The sequence below is a fragment of the Grus americana genome, chromosome 2 (assembly GCF_028858705.1).
Source record: "Grus americana isolate bGruAme1 chromosome 2, bGruAme1.mat, whole genome shotgun sequence".
In the NCBI taxonomy this organism is placed as follows: Eukaryota; Metazoa; Chordata; class Aves; order Gruiformes; family Gruidae; genus Grus; species Grus americana.
In genome coordinates, this window is record NC_072853.1 from 2,699,913 (window position 1) to 2,719,659 (window position 19,747).

At 48.2% G+C, this 19,747-nt stretch overlaps 1 protein-coding gene across 2 annotated transcripts in view; it reads right to left on the reverse strand.

Moving 5' to 3' along the window:
* ADGRB1 (adhesion G protein-coupled receptor B1) overlaps positions 1–19,747 on the reverse strand; it is a 283,833-nt gene that overhangs the window by 183,444 nt on the left and 80,642 nt on the right. For both annotated transcript variants that reach the window (XM_054816238.1, XM_054816237.1), the window contains exon 2: positions 18,555–19,475. In XM_054816238.1, the coding sequence (XP_054672213.1) occupies positions 18,555–19,302 (748 nt within the window). In that variant the 5' untranslated portion in view covers positions 19,303–19,475. The remainder of the gene's footprint in view (positions 1–18,554; positions 19,476–19,747) is intronic.

Sequence of the window (19,747 nt, forward strand, 5' to 3'; positions counted from 1 at the left end):
GCATCCAAGCAGGGTGATCTGCAAGATTCAGGCAGAAGGACTAGGGCACACACAAGCTTGCAAAGCAAAGGGAAGACAGCCAGGTTTGGCTCACTGCTTCTGGCCTTGGCCCATCCCGTTGTCACCAGGAAATCCCTTGCAGACCCGCAGGAGGAGGCCTCCAGCAGCAAAAGAGCAGAGAAGCTCTTTTGGGACTGCAATTGTCTCTACTAGAGAGAGGAGAGACCTGGAGTAAAAGGGGCAGAGGAAAACCTGTTTCCGATGCTTCCTCCTCCAGCTGAAACCTGCTTTGTTCAGAGGGCTCCTGTATCCCTGTTTAATCCACTCTTCATTTACATTTAATTAGAGGAATGAAAGAGCCAATTAAGAAGATCTACACTAAATGCAAACAAAAGGGATTGCTGGTGACTCAGATGCAGGGGTAGAGCCAAGAGGTGGGGCTTTGCAGGCAGCTTAACCAGACCTTAAGGCAGGCTGTGGCCAGAAGACACCACACCATGTGTCCTCTTTTCTGAAAGTCGGGTGGGTACACCATTATTCAGGCCACCTTATGGATCCAAATTAAAACTCATCCCTGGTTTTCTCTCCTGGAGCTGGCTTTCAGCTGGATCGGTGAGCAGAGTCACTCGCCACGCATTGCAGTATCACTGGTGATGACATCCGGGGGACAGCAAGACCATGCTCAGGGAGAGGAGGCCAAAGCACCCCTCTCAGGGCCACTCCAGGATGAGTTTGAGTCACTTGGATCTCAAAAATGCACCAAAGGATACAGCTCCATGCGCATGGCTGTTGTGGGGGCTTTGCCTTGCACCCCTGGCGATTCATCCCACCTCACCCCATGACCCCTCCTGTGACAGCACGGCTGCCTGTGGGTCCACACAGTGCATCAGCCTATGTGAATGATTAAAAACACTCATTTTTTCCTTTCTTTTTAAGCTGGGCTAACTCCCCATCCAATTTTGCAGGTGGTTGCACATGCAGCTGCGCCGGCGCTGCTGAGGAAGGCAGGAGAGGCTTGAGCAGAGAGGAGTGGAGGTTTAAAAAGCCAAGCAGCAGCAAGAGGCATCACCTAAGAGGCTCAAAGCACACAGACTGCCACCAGGCCACCTTCAGCCTTGGTCTCGGGGCAGTCTCTCTGCAAAGGGTGCAGGCCACATGGCGTTAGGAGCACATGCCTACGCCACGGTCAGCTCCAGACTCCTGCAAAACACAAGCACTGGCAGCGTTGTGTCTACTCGTCCCAGTGCAAAGTGGATGAAGACCATGATGTCTCATGATCCAGACTTTCCACCTGCATGGCTGGATGAGAGAGGTAGGCTCATAATATGGGCTGGTGGACTGGGCTGTGTGAGCTGGTCCCAGCCGCTCCTGCAGCGTGCAAATCATGTGCAATGAGGCTGAACGGGCTTTCGACGCTTGTCCAAACCAAGCGTGAACAGACCCACGTGTGTCAGCACAAGCGTCGCCTTTCTCTCAGGGCTGGATCTCATTAACCCCAGATGAAGACACATCTCATCTGTTTTCCTGTGAGCCAGAGCTCATCGCCAAGCTCGGCTTCAAATTAAGACAGGCGTGTGAGGGGGTGGGCAAGGACTGCTTCTCATGGCAACCTTTTAATAAGGGGTCATGCTCGAAAGGAAGGGAGTAATCAGAGGGTGGGGAAGGCATACTAGGGATGATTGTGAAGATAGAGCAGGCAGAAGGATAATCTGAAGACTTGCTGAGGATGGTGTAAAAGCAGATCTCAGCAACCGTGAAATGGGAAACCTCCCAAAGGTTTAGACTTACTGATAGCCTCTTTTTAATTTTAATTCCTGTGAGTGATTTCTTTGTTTCCTTTAATGGTGGGCAAAGAGACAGCTTCAGCAGGAGGAATACTCTGGGATGCACAGATTTTACCAATTTCATCCCTGCAATGCTCTTGTGCTCCAGCCCTTAGAGATAGATCCCGCAGAAAAACCTCTCCTGGAAAGGGGATGGAGAGGAGCCAGCAAGGTCAGGTGGCTTTTACCAGGGATGGGCTCATATCAGGGCTAACTTGGCACCCTGTTTCAACCCAAAGACAATCACTTCAGTTACAGCCAGTGGCAAGGCTGCACTCGAGCTGAGATGCCACCCATAACCATTACTCGTCCTCCAAATCAACTATCCTTTCCCTTTGCTAAAGATCCTGATTACTTTCTCTCTGACGTCTATTTTGGGATAGGATGAAGCCTGCCCTCATACCCACCACCCACCTCAAGCAGCTCTTTGTTGACTGAGAAGGGAGCTCAGGGTAACTTGCCGAGATGTGAATGTCTCCACTGGGGACAGCTGGAGTTAGTCACTACAGCACACGGGAGACCAGGAGCTGAGATCCTCTGCTGCTCACAGTCAGAAAGACAACTTAAAACAGTTCTAAGAGCCAGGGCTTATGGCTTAAAGAGATCAGCAAACCATTTACTGAACTGGGTGTCCTATATATAATAACGGGGAGTGATCGAACTGAGCTTGGAGGTCTGTGATGCAATGGCACGTCCTATGATGTGCTGGTAAAAGAATTCCTGTCATCACATGATCTGCCCAAATCTGGGCTTTCCTTCCTCTCACAGTGCTCTCAGTAAAGTTTTGCAAGTATTGAGAAAGAATTTTCCCTTTGGACTCACTCCTCTTGCTGGGCTCCTTGGTTGCCTTCAGACTTTGTTAAACCACCTCCAGCTCTGCTGATGCACAGGAGAGGAGTGTAGATCCTTATTCACATAATAACCTTGACTTGCTCAGCTGTAGCTCACACCAAGAGAAGCAGCAAATGCCCCAGACATTACCGGGCAGCATACAAGTGAAAACAGTCCAGCATTTTCACCTCCACAAATGGAGCATCACAGAGGTGACAGCACCTTCAGAAGGTAGAACGGAGACTTCTCCACCAGACAATGTGTTATTAAGAACAGCCTACCTGTGTGCTATTCAATCCAGAGCCCTTCAACCCAGCTCGGCAGACTGACCCCACCTTTGCACCTTCACAGCCAATGGTGAACTCTAGCCCCTTCTTAAGATGGAAAAAAAAAATCAGTACTGGGCAGATAGCAAATGGGGTAATCTATGTGATAGATAGAGACATCCTCAGGGCACAGTACAGATTGTCACTAAAGCACTGAAAACCTACATTGGGTCATTAAAGATATTTTCTCTGTACCACCCACCTGCCTCATTTAATGTTGGACAACCCCTCTCTTTCTAGACGTCAAGCAGCCTTGATGCAAGGGTGTCACCCTCTTAAGACATGATCCTTTTCTGAAAAGAGAAGTAACTTTGTAACAAAACTTCAACCACAGCAAGTAGTGGAGTATTTATTAACTACTATTATAGAATCATAGAGTGATTGGGGTTGGAAGGGATCTCAAAGTTCATCTAGTTCCAACCCCCCTGCGATGGGCAGGGACACCCTCCACTAGACCAGGTTGCCCAAAGCCCCATCCAACCTGGCCTCGAACACTGCCAGGGATCCAGGGGCATCCACAGCTTCTCTGGGCAACCTGTGCCAGTGTCTCACCACCCTCACAGGGAAGAATTTCTTCCTTATATCTAATCTCAATCGACCCTCCTTCAGCTTAAAGCCATCACCCCTTGTCCTATCACTCCATGCCCTTGTCAACAGTCCCTCTCCAGATTTCAGATTTCCTGTAGCCCCTCTAGGTACTGGAAGGTGCGCTAAGGTCTCCCTGGAGCCTTCTCTTCTCCAGGCTGAGCAACCCCAACTCTCTCATCCTGTCTCCATAGGAGAGGTGCTAGAGCCCTCTCATCATCTTTGTGGCCTCCTCTGGACTTGCTCCTTATCCAGTCTTACTACGACCTGTCACCACAGCTCAGGGAGTGATGATGCTAGGCACTGAACATCTGTTTTCTAAGAAACTACCAATTGTTCTCAAGGTCTGAGTCAGAATAAAGAAAGAAAAGAAAAGGAGGATAAAACCAAGATTAAGTGCACCTTGTGCACAAATGACTTCACTTCTTCAAGCAAATGCAGGAACAGAGCACAGGCCTCCCTCTGAAGTTCTGGTCCAGCATCCTTGGGACCCCCCACAGCACAAGACCACAGCTAAGCTGGGTGCAGAGGCCTATGTCACACAGCACAGATGACATGCTCAGAATATAAAATTAATTCCAGCATGCTGCACCATAAGAAAACACCCACATAGAATGAAGTTTAATCTAACATTATTTTTCTTCTTTTTTTGGCAAAAATACCTAACTGGCAATACCAGATGTTTCGCAAATTCATGCATGCTGTCAAGTTGTTTGTCTTAAATAAAAGCAAAACCCATTGCAGAAATATATAGTCAATATTTGAGGTTTTCAACCCAGAAATATTAGGGAAAGGGACTGGTCCAAACCTTCCCTGCATTTTATTTTGTCAAAAACATCATCCAGACTAAAAACAACGCATTTGGTTTCCAGGTTCAGCAAAAGATTGCATTCAGCCCTAAACACAGCCCTGAAGTGTCCTTGATCGCTGCAGCTCTGCTTCCATCTTCACCCGTGCATCTTCTGGATGCAAAACACTGACCTCCTCTGCCCATTGCAGAACCTGGTGCTTGTCCAGAGGAACCAGTCCTTGCCAGAGGTCCATGGATTTACACCGTGCTCCACATTTATAGAGACACATTGCAAAACGATACTCAGGAGCATGTGGGTTATGGAGGGCCCACTGGGTAAATGACCCATGGCTGTCATTTCTGTGTATCTTCCAAATGTTTGTTGAGGAAATGTATGAGGCTTTTTACTTCTTAGTCCCCTTTCAAGAACAAACAAAAAAATATGTTGTGCCTCAGGCAGTCTTTTTATTATCTTACATAGAGTTCATGCAATAAAGTCTGTTAATTAAAACATGAATATTTAAAATGGCTTTCAAGAATGGCAGCCTTATCTCACCAGAGGGAAGAAGAAAGAAGAGGGGAAAAGAAGGGGGAAAAAAGTGGTAAAACACAAGAATGGCAGGAGATTGTTCATTTTTCCAGAGGAGCATTCAATTATTTAATTGCTGAATGAATGCATTTTCCCCAGCTGACATTAGATGTTCATTCGCTACGAGAGGGTCAGGGTCGAGAAAGATACGAAGGGAAGGAGCGGGGGCGAAGGCAAATAGGTAGAGTTTTAATTAAAATGTGAGGTAGGCAAAGCCTTCATTTTTGTCAGTGTTGCCTTTTGAAGCAGGGACTTCCTCAAGGCAATGGTCCTGCCAAAGCAGAACAGCCACGATTGTCCACTGCACTGAGGCTGCTCTGACACCGCAAAATGATTGGACAGATGAAGCTCAGCATCCCAACAGCTGCCGTAGAGTGGCTTTGCTCCTCAAAAGCATATCAAAGTGTCTTGGTGTAATGAGAAACAGCCCCCAGGATGGACAAACAGACAGGGCAATGGGGTGTGTGGGAGTCAGAGGTACCTGTCTGCATGTACAAACCAGCACACAACTGGACGCTTGTGCACAGATACCCACACCTGAGCTGGGATGTGGGGAGGCAGAGATGTTGAGGAGCAACCAACAGCCTCCAAAGCCACAAACCTCCAGTGAAACCCCCCAAAAAAGCCAGTGCGCATGCTGCAGGGATAGATGCTGCAAGCTCTCCCGTTGATAAGTCACATATCAGGCAGTGGAGAAAGAGCTTTAAGGAAGAGCTGGTGGTCCCTAGGAGTGCCCTGGTTGAACCCACCACTTCAGCACATACTGAACTTTAAGCAGATCAGAAGCCTTTTACGGAGCATGAGAAAACTGCCACTGCTTTCCTGTGGGAGGGCAGGGCAGAGGGAAACATGTCCCACCAGCAATGGGCTTAGGGACATCTTTGGACGACAGCAGTCTCAAAGCAAGTCCTTGCTTTGTCCCCTCTCAGTGCCAAGCCATGCAGGTTGTCCTTTCCCACCAAGCTATCAAGCCACACTGGGGAATCCATGAGCTTGCTTTGGCTCTTGGGGGATTAACAGAAGTTGTACTTTTTATGGGAAGGAACCCACAAGTATAAACAAAACCAGCTTCTTCCAAAATGCACCATGAGGCACTCAATTCCCAGATAGGCCTCATGGTGCATTTTGGAAGAAACATGGAAAGGATGAAGCATGAGTCAGCCTCTTGTTCCTGCTGTGAGTTTACACACTGCGAATCTCAACAGACACGCAGCCTAGCTTGTGGGAAGCGGCATGCCCTGTGTCTCTCTGTGTGTCTGGTTATGGGGGTCCCCACGGGGGTCTCAGCTCCTGGATACGTTCATAGGTGTGTACTGGCACTCACACAGCTGTGGAGGTGTGCAGGGATGGGGATGTGCAGTAGCTGTACATGTGCAGATGTTTGCAGACTCCTTTACGTGAGTGTGTACCCACCTCAGAGCATGTAACATCTGTCCGCTCAGCTCTATATATGTACATGCCTGTTTATTATCAGGTTTGCATATGCATGCAGGTAAATCATGCCCATTTGTATATCTGCCTGCCCAGTGTGGTTTTACATATACATATGTCCATATACATGCACACTTGGGCATCTGTGTATACACTCATGAGTGTATATATATATATATATATATGTATCCCTGTGTGAGTACATCCAAGTACAAGCCTGTGTATACGTGCATCTGACTCTCTGGATATGCACGGATGGAGATGCGTGCCGGTGCAGCTGTGTGCCTCTCCAAGCATCTCTGGGCAGGACCTGCCTGTGCATGGACAGATGTGTGCGTTTCAGCTTGCGGAGGGACAGGGTAGAGCAGGAGGCGGGGGCAGATTTTGTATTTCTAGTGACAAGGAGTGTGGCTGCATCTCTCAGATCAGGTCAGTGGGACACAGCCGGGTGACAGCATGGACACATGGACAGGCTGCCAGGTCTGGGCATGCTGCAAGCTCATGGTTGCACTCCTGAAGAGGGATAGAGGCTTGCTGGCTGCTGCCTCCTCCACTCCCTCCTCTCCCCGTGTTGATGGATGCTCTCAGTCAAGCAAAGGAAATCCAGCTACACTGTTTATATTTTATAACTGCTGCTTCTGGCTCTCCCCCAGCACCTTTTCATTTCTTTTCTTTTCCTAATGAAGTATTAAAACACGCGCATAGTGCCTGCCCTTTCCCAGACATTGCTCACTGAGAGGAGGTATCTTCTGAACCAGAGAGAAAAGGTGCAAGACAAATACGCCTCCATAAACCTTTGAAGCCTCCAGTGCTATGTATTGCGTTTCTCCCAAGACCTCCTGCTCACCCCTACCCCTACCCAGTCCCGCTCCAGAAAGACCCCCTCCTGCTGTGTGATCCAAATGTTTCCCCAGAGTTGTGACCCACACACCAGCTACTTCTGGCATTGCATAGTGAGGAAGATGCTGCAGAGCAGCCCTGCGGTTATGGGAAAGGCTAGTGCGTGGTAGGCTCGTACTCAAAGGGCTTCCACTCAGAGGGGTGGTCCCCTCCCATAGCCGCACACCATCAAGTGTCCCATCACACCACCTGGCATGAGGCCCCTGCCTCAGGAGGAAAAGCAGCTGATGAGCCTGGACAAGAAGTTGTTGCCTTTTTCTACCTGTCCCAGTTTAGACCTGCAACATATTCAGCTGGAAGTAAATGCTGAATGAAAAGTGAGTTAAATTGTACTGGAGAAGGTAAAAGGGACTGATTTCCAGAGGCAGAAGTAAACACATTTCACATATTCACCCATGTTTGTAACATGAAGAGTCAGGGGCTACTTGTTCTCCTAAAAAGTACATAGGGGCATTGATGTGTGTCTCTGAGAACCCATTGCTGCCCTCTGGAGACACTCAAGCCCCATGGATCAGGGTTGTGTTTGTTACCCAACACATATGGCAAACTCTGGCTCTCCCCTTGCTATGCTCTTGGGATAGCTCTCATTTGGCATATGTTCCTTTGCCTCCAGCACCCAGCACAGGAACATCGTCAAGCCCCAGAGAGAAAGTGCAACCCCAAAGCCAGGCTAACCCAATGGTTGTAGTGGGACCCTGTCGGAGAGATCCCAGGATGCCCACTGAAACACTGGCCCATGTTTCCTTTCCAGGCATCTCCCCAAAGAAAGATTACCACTTTTGTCTGCCTGATTTATATTCCTTCAACCACTGATGTTTGAGGCCAGTCTCAGCCCAATGATGCTCAGTTCATGAGGGCTTTTGGTGAGCATGAGGTCAGCCTAAGTGATCCCACTCACCAAAAGAATAGCTAGTACAGCAGTTATCTGGTTCATCTGACACACCGTCAAGGCCAGCAATGCTCCAGATGCATTACCTCCTGCCCAGAAAATGACTAGGGGAACGCAGAAGGGTGCTGGTAGCAGGACAAGCCCAAAGGTATTGGTGGAATATGAGGGTCATGAAGGATTTCTATATAAGCAGCAATGACAAGAGATGGGATTGTCGCAGTAGGGGAATACAGGACTTCACATCGCAGGAAATCAGGCTTCATCCTTTCCGCTATTCACAAAGCCTTGATTTTAAGAGTAGAAGGGACAGCGTGCCACCTTGCCTTCCCTACTGGCAAATTTGGGGCCAATACACCAGGCTCAGGAGTGCAGAAGAAAGAGGATTGTTATGTTTAAAGACTTGGAAAAGCTTTTAAGTACCCTCTTCCTCTGCCTCGCAGCAAGTAAAAGGCACCAAATTATGCCAAGGCAAAACTCCCACTGAACTTGTCACCAGCTCCAATGACAATAGGCTCAAAACATGGCACAGCTGAGCTGCCCGTGGGGCAGGGACACCGGGGCTGGTAGCAGGGAGGCGACTGTGCAGAGCAGCACGTTGCATGCAAGAGCTGCTGAGCGAGAAAAGCCATCCCTGCCCTGACAGCTGGTGGCATCCATCGTGACTGTCCCTCAAGGTCTGTTGTTCTCCTTGATGGTTCCTCAGCTGCGGTGGGTCCGCAGGGGCAGGTGGCTGATCTCCCTGAAGGGGCCTCCTGAGCTCCTCCATGGCTCAAAACCACAGAAGCATGAAAAGCAATCTCTTTAAATACCTCTCTATAGTTACCTGGGGACTTTGTGATCCCTGCATCTTTTCTTCTTCAGCAAGTATCCCCCCGGCAAGCCAGCTATCTTTCTGAGCAGCTCCTCTGCTGCTTGCTGTCTACCTTCCTGTTATAAACATTAGCAATCTCAAGTCACACCACCACTTGTTGACATTGGCTGACCCTAATGCACAGTAGCTAGCTAAATTTCAGGCCAATTAAAGAAAGTACGCCCAGAAGAGGGGTACTTGGAAGAGGAGAGTTTGGAAAGGTTAACAAGGCTGAGCATTTCATTTCTGTGAGGAAGGTGGTCAGCCAAGTTTAGATGCTTCATTGCTGGGTTATGATGAAAACATCATGAACACCTCTAGGCTGAATCACCCCGTCAGGGAGATGCTGGCACTGGACCTGACTCTCCACAACTTGGTTGCAGCATCTACAGATTGAGTGCATGGCTACCCATCGAGCACAAACTCATGGGGCTGCTCCCAAGTTAATCACACCAAACCCAGTAGAGCTCCCTGAAACTTGTGCTGTCCAATGCTTAGGAAAAAGCGTACAGCACAGCAGGAAGTTTTGTAATTCAGAACATTAAAATGAAAAAAAAAAAGAAAACAAAACAACAAAACCAAACAACCCCAAACCAACAAACTAGACAAAGGAGAAGGAAGGGGTATGAAGAAGGGCAGAAATTAATTGTCATCGGTTAGTTTTATTGATGTTCCTTTGATTGACCCCATGCAAACAGGACAGAAGCCAAACGCTGAAGAAACCCAGCTGTAAATAGCAGCCCTGGCCCATCTGCCTGGGCTTCGCTGCTGGGCATGGCCAGTGACATTTTTCAAGCACATGTTCATCCACAACTGGAATTCTGGTGCAGATGTCTCCTTAGTTGAGCTCTGTAGAGATTACTAACCCACTGATTTTAGGGAGCTTAGTCCCAATCCCAAATGAATAGCACCAAAAGCACAACTGGTACCATCCTCATGGACTGAAACTGTTCATGGGGACTGGACTGTCTCTCCCCTGGCAGTTCCCTACACCAGGACTATTTTGCCTGTGGGTGGATACACATGCACAGCATCCTTGTCTTATAGCCTGGTTGCCCCACAGGGCACTAATTTTAAAGTCAAAAAGCTCTGTGTACAACAACAGAGCTGTTTCCTTCCCCATCTGGGCTCTAGGTTGGGCTCTTACAGAGGTCTCTGATGACCAACCTGAACCTGCACTGCAGTTTTCCCCATGGCACATGCCCTGCAATGTCTTTCTTCCACACCTCTACTTCTGGCCACAGGACTAGTAGAAATGGGATTCTGCTCATGGTCTTGGTCACACCAGCAAGTTTAGTTGAAAATGGCTAACGGAGTCAAGTTATGGGAAGGGGACACCAAAACTAGACCTCGATTTCATCCAGCAGGCACATGGTACAGGATATAGGCCTACATATATGACGTGCACACAGATCATTGAATAATGCTTGTCATGTGGCTGGGTTTAACCTAGGGGAGCAGGAGGCACAGGGCGACATCATGAAGTCATCGTATCTTATGTCCTATCCCAGCCTCCAGTAGATCCTGAAGCAGAAACTCTGTGTAGGTCCTCTTCTGCATCAGTCTCAGGGTCTCAACAAGAGCTTAGGGGCCAATGACCTGCATCTTGGTCCTTCAGTCTTCAGATCCAGGAGCAGTACCAGTGAAACCACATAGAGAAGGCACCCATGCTCTTAGCTGTTTCTCCTGCTTTCAGTACCATATGCTGGACTTCGCTGTCTTCCTCTGGTTTGGGCACCTTCAACACAAAGATACCCAAACCCATGCCCCCAAAACTAACAAGTAGGGAAGGATCAACTTCCATCCAGAAAAAAAACCCCAAATATCCAGACTGACAGATGGCATCCCCCTCTTCATCCAGGCAAGGTAACAAAGCCAGGGACCTGCACCAGTAATTTTGTTCCTGCTGTAGGACACGGAGGGATCAGACTCCCTTCTATTTGACGGTAATTTCATCCCTGTGCTTTAGGACCATACAAAACCTCTTGCACGCACAGATCCACTGCCGTATCATCTCCACACACAAACTGTTACAGCACTTACAGGAATCAACACCAGCCTTTCTCTGTGCCTGTTCCCCATTGCTGGTGGCGTTCCTGTGGATCAAACCCCATGTATTGCAGGGACAACACAGCTCAAACTGCCCCAGAAACAATGGGACAAAGCAGCTGCCCTGCCAGGGCAGCCCAGTTTCTTCAGGAGCCTGGAGTCACAGTTTTCACCCCTCCAGGTCCTTTCTCTTCCTCGCTGCTTCTAAGCACTGGGAATATCCCAAGCCAGTAGCTGTTTGTTTAATGGCATGGACCACTCAAGACCTATTGAGAGCATTCAGCTTAATGAGGTGTGCAGCGATTATTGCTCTATCAAAACGAGAGCCAGGGAACAAAAAGAAATATATTTAAACTCAACAGATCTGCAATTCTGATGATGTGTTAAAGGACGTCCTTTCCTAGCCTGGTTGTCTCACCCAGCCGGAAGGCTGAAATGTAGGATATCAGTATCAGATTGCTGTCTGCAGCAAGTGCAAGAAGTGAGTGTACTACACAGAGAGGCAACACCTGGAGGTGACATTGGCAGAGCCACCCCAGGGACACACAATTGCTGAATCCTCGCCAGGTTAAAGTGTTACAGAGCCACACTAAATGATACCTGCTGAGAATCCAAAACCAGTTTTCTAACCTATTTAGCCCGAGCTTGCTTCAGTACTATCTTGGGGGGATGATGGGCTCCCAGGAGACAGAATCAGCACCCATAGATGTTGCAAGATTTCACTGATTATCAGAATGAGAAAAGGAAAATATGGGAGAAGAGATGAGTTGCAGAGGTGACAATGATGGTCTGGAAGAGGGTGAAATTTACTGCTCTGCCCAGCATGAAAAGAGACTGCTGTGGCTTAGAGCACCCAAGTCCACTCTCTGAGTACTCATGGATAAGCCTCTGTTCCAAGCCCGTTAGGCAAAGATCAGAGCCCTTTTCCCCTCCTGGATCAGTTGTCCACTAGATCTTCAAGGCAGCTGGACTAAGCCCCATCTCAGCTAAGTCCTGACTTCTCCCAAAGTCTATGGAAGCTGCATCTGGATAGAGGAAACCAGCACTAAAAAAGGAAAAATTCCCTTTCAAAGAAAACTGGGAGAAACCCCAGAGCTATATCCACCATGAGAGATAGGATCCACCAGGTCAGAGAGCTCAGCGCCAAGGAAATCCACAGAGGTCAGGCACCTCAAAGGAGCATCAGACACCTGAAAAGCTCCATGGATCCAGTTCTCCTTGGAAAGACAATGTTTTTCATTTTTCAGCCTACTTCCTAAATACATCAGAGATTCAGAGTGGGTGGTGAAAAGGGCCAGGAGTGTCTCTGTGCACTCTCCCTTCTGAGACATTAGCATCCTCATTCTCTTATTCAGCAGTTACAGTTACAAAACTAGACTGCAGATGTGATGATTTTGAATCTGGTGTCTGTGTTTCCCTGCATCTAAATTTCACCCTATATTCCCATACAAAACATTTTGGGGCAGCTGCTATGGGTCCTGAATACAAGAGGATATTAAACAATGGCAAATTAAAAAAAAAAAAAAAAAGTTTAGCTGAAAAACTGAGCCTTTCACTAGGCTGCCACTCATTAAATTAGCCATAAAAGTCCCCTCATAGCAATAATGGGAGTAGTTGCCTGTGAAACTCCCTCAGCAACTGGATGTAAATTCCACCTTTAGTCTCCCTGCTACAACAATAGTGCATTCAGACAGTAATTGCTGATGTTTCTGCATTGTGATCATGTCCACAAGCTGTTGGGTTCACAATGGAACTGATCAAGCTTTTTTTCTCATTTTTCTCTCCCTCCACATCTCCCAAATGGGACATCTCCATACAGATGCATGCACGAGTGAATTTAGTGATGAAACAGAGGCACGGACACAGGAAATCTCTGCTTCGCCACTCTCATACTTAATGCTCTCTGGCATTCAGTGATAGGACATGTGGGAAGGGTTCAAAGCTGCACCAGGGGAGGTTTAGACTGGACATTAGGAAGCATTTCTTTACCAAGAGGGTGGTCAAACACTGGAACAGGCTTCCTAGAGAGGTGGGCGATGCCCCAAGCCTGTGAGTGTTTAAGAGTCATTTGGACAATGTCCTTAACAACATGATTTAACTTTTGGTCAGCCCTGAATTTGTCAGACAGTTGGACTGGAAGATTGTTGTAGGTCCCTTCCAACTGAAATATTCCATTCCATTCCATTCCATCCTATCCTATCCTATCCTATCCTATCCTATCCTATCCTATTCTTTTCTAATTGCAAGGTCTTTAATGAGGAACACAGTGGGGCAGATCTTGCACAGATCACAGACATGTGAGTGTTTAAACTGAGTCAGGAACCCCCTTTTCACCATCCAGGAAGGAGTTACCCAGGCTTGCCTCATCCATAAAACACCCCACTGACTGCATGCAAGAGGGGCAGCCCCATCATCACTCCAGGAGCGATGAAGCGGTATCAACTCTTGCACACAACTGCTGATGTTTGGATTTAAGCAGGGGAGATGTCGAGTAAAATCTCTAATGCTTTTAGGGTAACACAGGAAAATTTTACACGTTGAGCAGAAGCCAGCCCTTCCTTGCCCCATGTTTTGCTGGTATCTCTCACCGCATCCTAGCTCTGCTCTCAAGGATGTACAGACTAGACAGCAGGGGCAAACAGATGGAGAAGCGGGAAGCTGGAAAGCAGCACACCTTCCCCAAACACTCAGCAAGTGCATGCCAGGAGGAAGTAGAGGCAATGAAAATGCATCCATCCAACTCCCTTTGCCATTTGGTTGGCAAATCCCAAAACAAGGCAAATCCAAAGCCAAACACCTTTTTCTGCAAGCTCAGCTGTTGTTTGGGCCTGGGGGACTCTTGCTGGAGAAATAGAGCCTGTGTCGTAAGAAGGAGCTGAAGAGGTCAAGGAGAGGTTTGAGACCCTGCCTCTGGACAATTACTCACAGTTCTTTATCAGCCTCTGAGCTTTCATGGTCACTAAAGCTCACCACAAACATAGGAAATGATTTATTGAGTTATTTCTGCCCTGGGGGAGATCCAAGGTGAGGAGCGCTGTGCCACAGAACATGATTCCTGCAGCAGGGAGGATGGCAGTTGATTCATTTATCTCTATGCCTCTGGACCCTCTTCCACACCAAGGACCCCCTTCAGCAGTCACTCAGCCACGAATCCAGGCAGAAGCTCAGCCCTGCTGAGATGACATCATGTTTCGGCCTGCAGAACTGGCCAAGCATGAAGCAAAGCTTCCCAACAACCACCAAGGTTTGGAGGACGTGTCCTGCAGTGAGATATTTATGGAGTTCAGCCTACTTAATGTAGCAGAGGTTAAGTAAAGTAGCAACTTGTTCATGGGTCTGTAAACGCCTCTCCAAACAGTAGAGAATGGATGCAAGATGACTTCTTAATCAAGCAGACAGAGGTAGAAGAACTTCTAAAGGCTGGAAGGTGAAACACCACTAAGAAACCAGAAGTGAAGTGATGAGCATGTGTGAGGAAGGAGGGTCTGCATTTGTTCAGAGCAATGGGGACAGCAAACCAATGGAAAACTATCAGGAAAGGCAGGAAATCACCCAGCACTTCAATAGACTAGCAATATCTTGATTCATTTTTTTGAGAACTAAGAAGCTCCATTTAAATCTCAGTTTCAAGTTCTTTTTTGAAATGAATTTGTGAAATTCTCTGGCCGAGACATGAAGCCAATCAGATTTGTTCATCACAAAAATACCTCCAGCCCTGGAGCTATCTACTTTATGAGGGAGCAAATAATGTATTTTAGGGGCACACATTTAAACCTTTTTGCAGTCAACATCTTGGATCCCTCCAAGATGGGGATATGAAGAGCAGAAGGACCAGAGCATGCTGGTTATCTCTTTGGGCCATCAAAATGTGACAGCACTGCAATGGCCTTCCAGGAACAGTGGAGACAAGACTAATTAGACATTCATTAAGTGCCTAACTCAGCACAGCACTTAAGCACACATTTAACCTTCTCTCATTACAGTGTCATGTCAGCATCCCTTTTAAAACTCCAGCTCTGATTACAGTGAAATCAGCTCACGTTTGAGAGGGTCACCAGGATTTTCAGACCATGAAGTCCCAATGCCCTGTGTTTCAGGAAGCTTTCCCATCTTCAGCCCCTTGGTCTCTTACCCCAAACTGGTGTGGCAGCCTATTCCAGGAATGCCAACTTGCATTCCTGAAAAAAAGATTTCACCTCTAAACATCAGGACCTACAACTGGTCTCTGCCTTCTTCCCATGTTGCTTGAGCCAGCCAAGGGACATCTGATGCTGGCCAAAAATATTTCCCCTGTTGAATTATCTTCTCCTAGAAAAAAAATGCCCTGTTCAAACCTTCCCAGAGCAGCAGCTTGTGGTAGGTGCAGCAAGGAGAGGAGGGGTGGGGGGTGGGCTGCTGCTGCCAATACATTTCCAAGCATTTCTTGCTGATCACCAGGACAAGCTCCATGTGCAGCAAGACACCGAAATATCTCCTGCCGCCTCTGCACCCTGACAGATTCTTCCCACCCCCACCGGCTGTAACCTCTGCAATGTCTGCATGGGACAGAGTGCAAAGAGGGTGTCTCACTAAACCCAGAAAGCAAATTTGGAGTGATCTCTCCCACCTCCAGACACTGAAGAACAGATGCTACAGGCAAAGCAGGGTCACCTTGGCAGAGTTACTTTGTGAAATCCCTCGTAAATGACCACAAACATCCCTATGTACCTGAACCAAGTGTAAACTCATTGGCCATGAGTGAAACCAGGCTGTCAGTCAGGTTTTTTGAGTGCCCCAGTAGCTCTGGAGCAACAGGGTCAGTACGTCCATTTCTCCACCATGGCCAGGAGATCTGTGGCCTGGGTTGGCAGCAGAAGTTCATCTCCCAGCTCTGCTCTTTGGCCACCAAAGCCAATGTCCAGCCCAACAGATGTATTTCTGGTCTGCTCTTGAGTGACTTCAGAGAACAGGGAGAAGACACCATCTAATCCAGCACACAGACACAAAAATGCATTCTCCGTCCTTCATTATACCAGCGCACAGGGATGGGGAGTGAACATTTTCAGTGGGATCTCAACCCACAAACTGTGTGAGCCAAAGCATGGTTGCTTCCAAGGCAGCATCTCATTGTGGCCTCTGTAGATTTGCACCCTTACATTTGCCTTGGAAATATCCCAGGTATAGAAGACGGACATCAGGGAAAATCAGTCTCCGCATTTTGGGGTGATATCTAGATGTCTGGCATTTCCTTATGTGCCTCAAAAGTCATCAGACTAGATTAGTACAACACACGATGCACCCTTGTTCAAAGACAAAAGTGTCAAAACAGGCCCAGAAACAACAAATGACTCAGGAAACAACAGGGGAAATAAATAAAAAAAAAAAAAAGCTTGCAGGAAAAAAATAAATGCTACAAATACAATCAGAACAACAATGACAGCAATAATCAGCATCAGCACTCAGAAATTGGGAACCCTATCAAAATATTCCACCCACAAAATGCTGTTAAGGGATCGCTGGTTCTCTGTCCAAATTGGATCTCGCCTCCATCTTCCTGATCAAGCCTTTGCAAAAATCAAAACAGACACAGTGACAGACAGAGCAGCACATGGAGAGGCCAGGCACCCTGCAAGCATCATTTCTATGTAGATGGCATCCCACCAGTGAAGATGATAATTCTGTATCTTCAATATGGAGCAGATGTGAGCAAGCCAGCAAAAAATTATCTACGTTCTCTACAAATATTTGACACCCAAAAAGGATTTTGATTCAGCCACCTTTGAGCCTCTTTCATATTTATTTTCTGGGAACATTCAAGCACTCAAGCTGGACTAGGAGAGATCTTTACAAAAGCCAATATTAAGCTTGAATGCTTCAGGATTTGCTGAAAATCTTATTTCAAATTTCACCTTTGGTTGCAATGAAAAAGGTCATGCTGCTTGAGTTGAATGCATAAATCATCCAATCAGCAAATGCAAGGCATGACACATGACTTAACGAAGCTCACATCACTCCGAGGAGGCAGCCAACGCGGTACTCCTCGCAAGCTGTTCACACAGGAGAAAAGGGCATTGCAAAGAAATCTGAAATCTGGAGAGCGAATCTGAGAGCTGTGTGCTCATAGCCGGGGAGGGAGGGAGGCACGGCCTGAAGAACTAATTTTCAGGATTTATGGCTCGGCTGTGTGCCTTCACGTATTGATTCACAGATCAGTGAGAAACAAAATCTCCCCCAAAATACACTGACGAAAGCACTAATACCTGATCATATCCTAATCTCTCAGCTAACGCCAGACTGAGGTCTGCAAGAAAATCACGCTGCACAGCTTGGACCTGTGCCTGGTAACCTCCTTCCTACTGCAAGCAAATTTAGCCTCCTTCCCCCCCCTGCCTTGAGAAATTCGCCCCTGATTGGGGGTGGCTGCAAAAGCCAGGCAGGAGCCCCAAAGCCCAGACCCAGACAGATGCCAGCTTTTTCCCGGTGTTCTCCCAGGGGGCATTTCAATCCAGCGCCTGAAGAAGATGAGACCTTGTGTTGGGGGTCTGCACCTCGCTGAGTTGGAGGCTCCCCTCCCCGCTGCCCAGATTCCTATTTAGCATCACACCTCCGCTTTACATAAGCTGCATGCTGGCAGGTGGGACGGGAGATGAGAATAAACACATCAGAGCGGATGTGACACAGGCCCTGAAATAGAGGATTCACTTTCAGAGCCCCCCGATTCCCTTCTGCTTTGAATGGCACCGTAGCACGAGTGAAGACTGCATCGAATCTCTGCAAGGAGCATCTCCCTCCCCAGACCAATGCCTAGATCAGACCTCAAGCGCATCTCACCTTTATTCATAGCCCTTCTTGTCGCTATGAATTTTTGCCGCTTCCACCTCCCTAGTCCCTTTCCAGCCCCGTACCATACTCAAGATCATCACCAAAACACTGATGAACTATCTGAGGAAGGAGTCCCGGCAAAGGCATCAAGTAATCCCACAGAAGCAGCACGGTGACTTTTCTTTCTGAAAGCCTCCAGAAGGAAAATGAGGCTGAGAACAAAATGAGCATGCCTTCTGTTGCCATTCCCTCGAACCGGACCTGAGAATTAAGTTTTTCCCATGAATTAAAATGGTTGATAGAGCTGCTGAGTGCAGCCCGCCTCGGGAGGTAGTTTGGATCCTGCCTTTTCTAGGACATCTGTAATTACATTGGAAAACTGCTTCCCCTCAGGTAAGACTCTCCCCTCAGCAGCTCTGAGGCTGCAGAAGTAAAACAAGTGAGGCACAAGCCCCAGGAACGGATGAAATGATTTGGGGTATATTTAGGGGAAGATGCTTTGCAATTCCAGTCGCAGGCTCACAAAGAGCCACCGAGGATTATCAGACCTGCCTATCAATTAGGAAATAAGGTTTTCATACCAGGCATCCGCAGACTCAGACACAGAGGTGATGGGGACAGTGTGAGACCCGGGAGAGGAGAGCCCAACCAGCCCTCCCTCCCAAACACGCCCAGCCGCCCTCCACTCACCCAGGAACTCCACTCCGCTGCTGTCCTTGGGGCTGCTCATGCAGTTCTCCAAGTAAATTCCATCTTTATAGCAATCTTCCTTCTTCCTCGTGAGCCCCAGGATCTCGCTGGCCTGATCTAGGACCTCCCCTCCTGAGCAAGAGCACGGGGTCTGCATAATGCCGCATGGGTGGGAGCTGCTGCTGATGGCCAAGCACGCGTCCAGCCACTTGCAGAGCATCTGGCAAGCGGCTTTGCTAGGGTTCCTGTTGCCCACCACGAGGTACTCCACCGAGAAGTCCCTCTCCTGAGCCTTTGTGGGTTTCCACCGCACGGGCCAGCTCTCCACGCCTGGTGGCGCGGTCTGCTTCATCTGGAGGAACTGCTTGTTGGACTGGAGGAAGGCATAGCGAGTGGACCCATCGCAGAGCTTCAACACATCGTCGAAACTCTCCATGCCCAGGTAGGTGCGGGTGGACTCCAGGAAGGAGTCGAACTGGTAGGTGCGGATGTGCTGGTGGTCACATACGCCGGTAGGTTTTAGGATCTTCATGTACAAAGTGTACCTCCGAGGGTCGGGGTTCTGGATAATCCAAGAGCAGAGAGAGGAGTTCAACGGGAAGACGGCAAAGGAGGAGAAATACCCAAAGAATTTCCCCTGGACCAAAGTGGTGCAGGGAGTTTGTGCCAGGTCCAGAGCGACCACGGTCCACACAAAGTAGAGTGGCGATACCAAAAGCAGGTTCAGGGCAGATCCAATGCTCCTCATCCTAGGTCTCTGGTCCTCTGGAACTCAAAGTAAATGTCAAGCAGGCGCCAGATCCTGGACATAACAGGGACCAGCTTAGAGGAAAAGCGAGAGTTTAAGAGGCTCTGGATCCGAAATCAAGCCAATCCTCCCATGTCTGGATTTGAGCTCCCTCCTGTGGCCATAAACAACACCTGGAAAAAAAGGGAAGGGAAGGAGGAGGGGAGAGAAACAGAAGAGATTTGGGATTTGGGTTTTTTTGGTATTTTGTTTTGTTTTTCTTCTTTTATTAACCCTTTGCAAGGCTGAGAATCCACACAACACCCCCGGTCCCAGCACATCTCATTGGGGGAAGGTGCAGCCCCATATCACCATCCCCATGCTAGGTTTGGGAGCGTCTCCATCCTCGGGAAGTCCTAACCCCCAGGAGGGGCCCAGCTGTGATTCACAGTGGGGGACAACACAG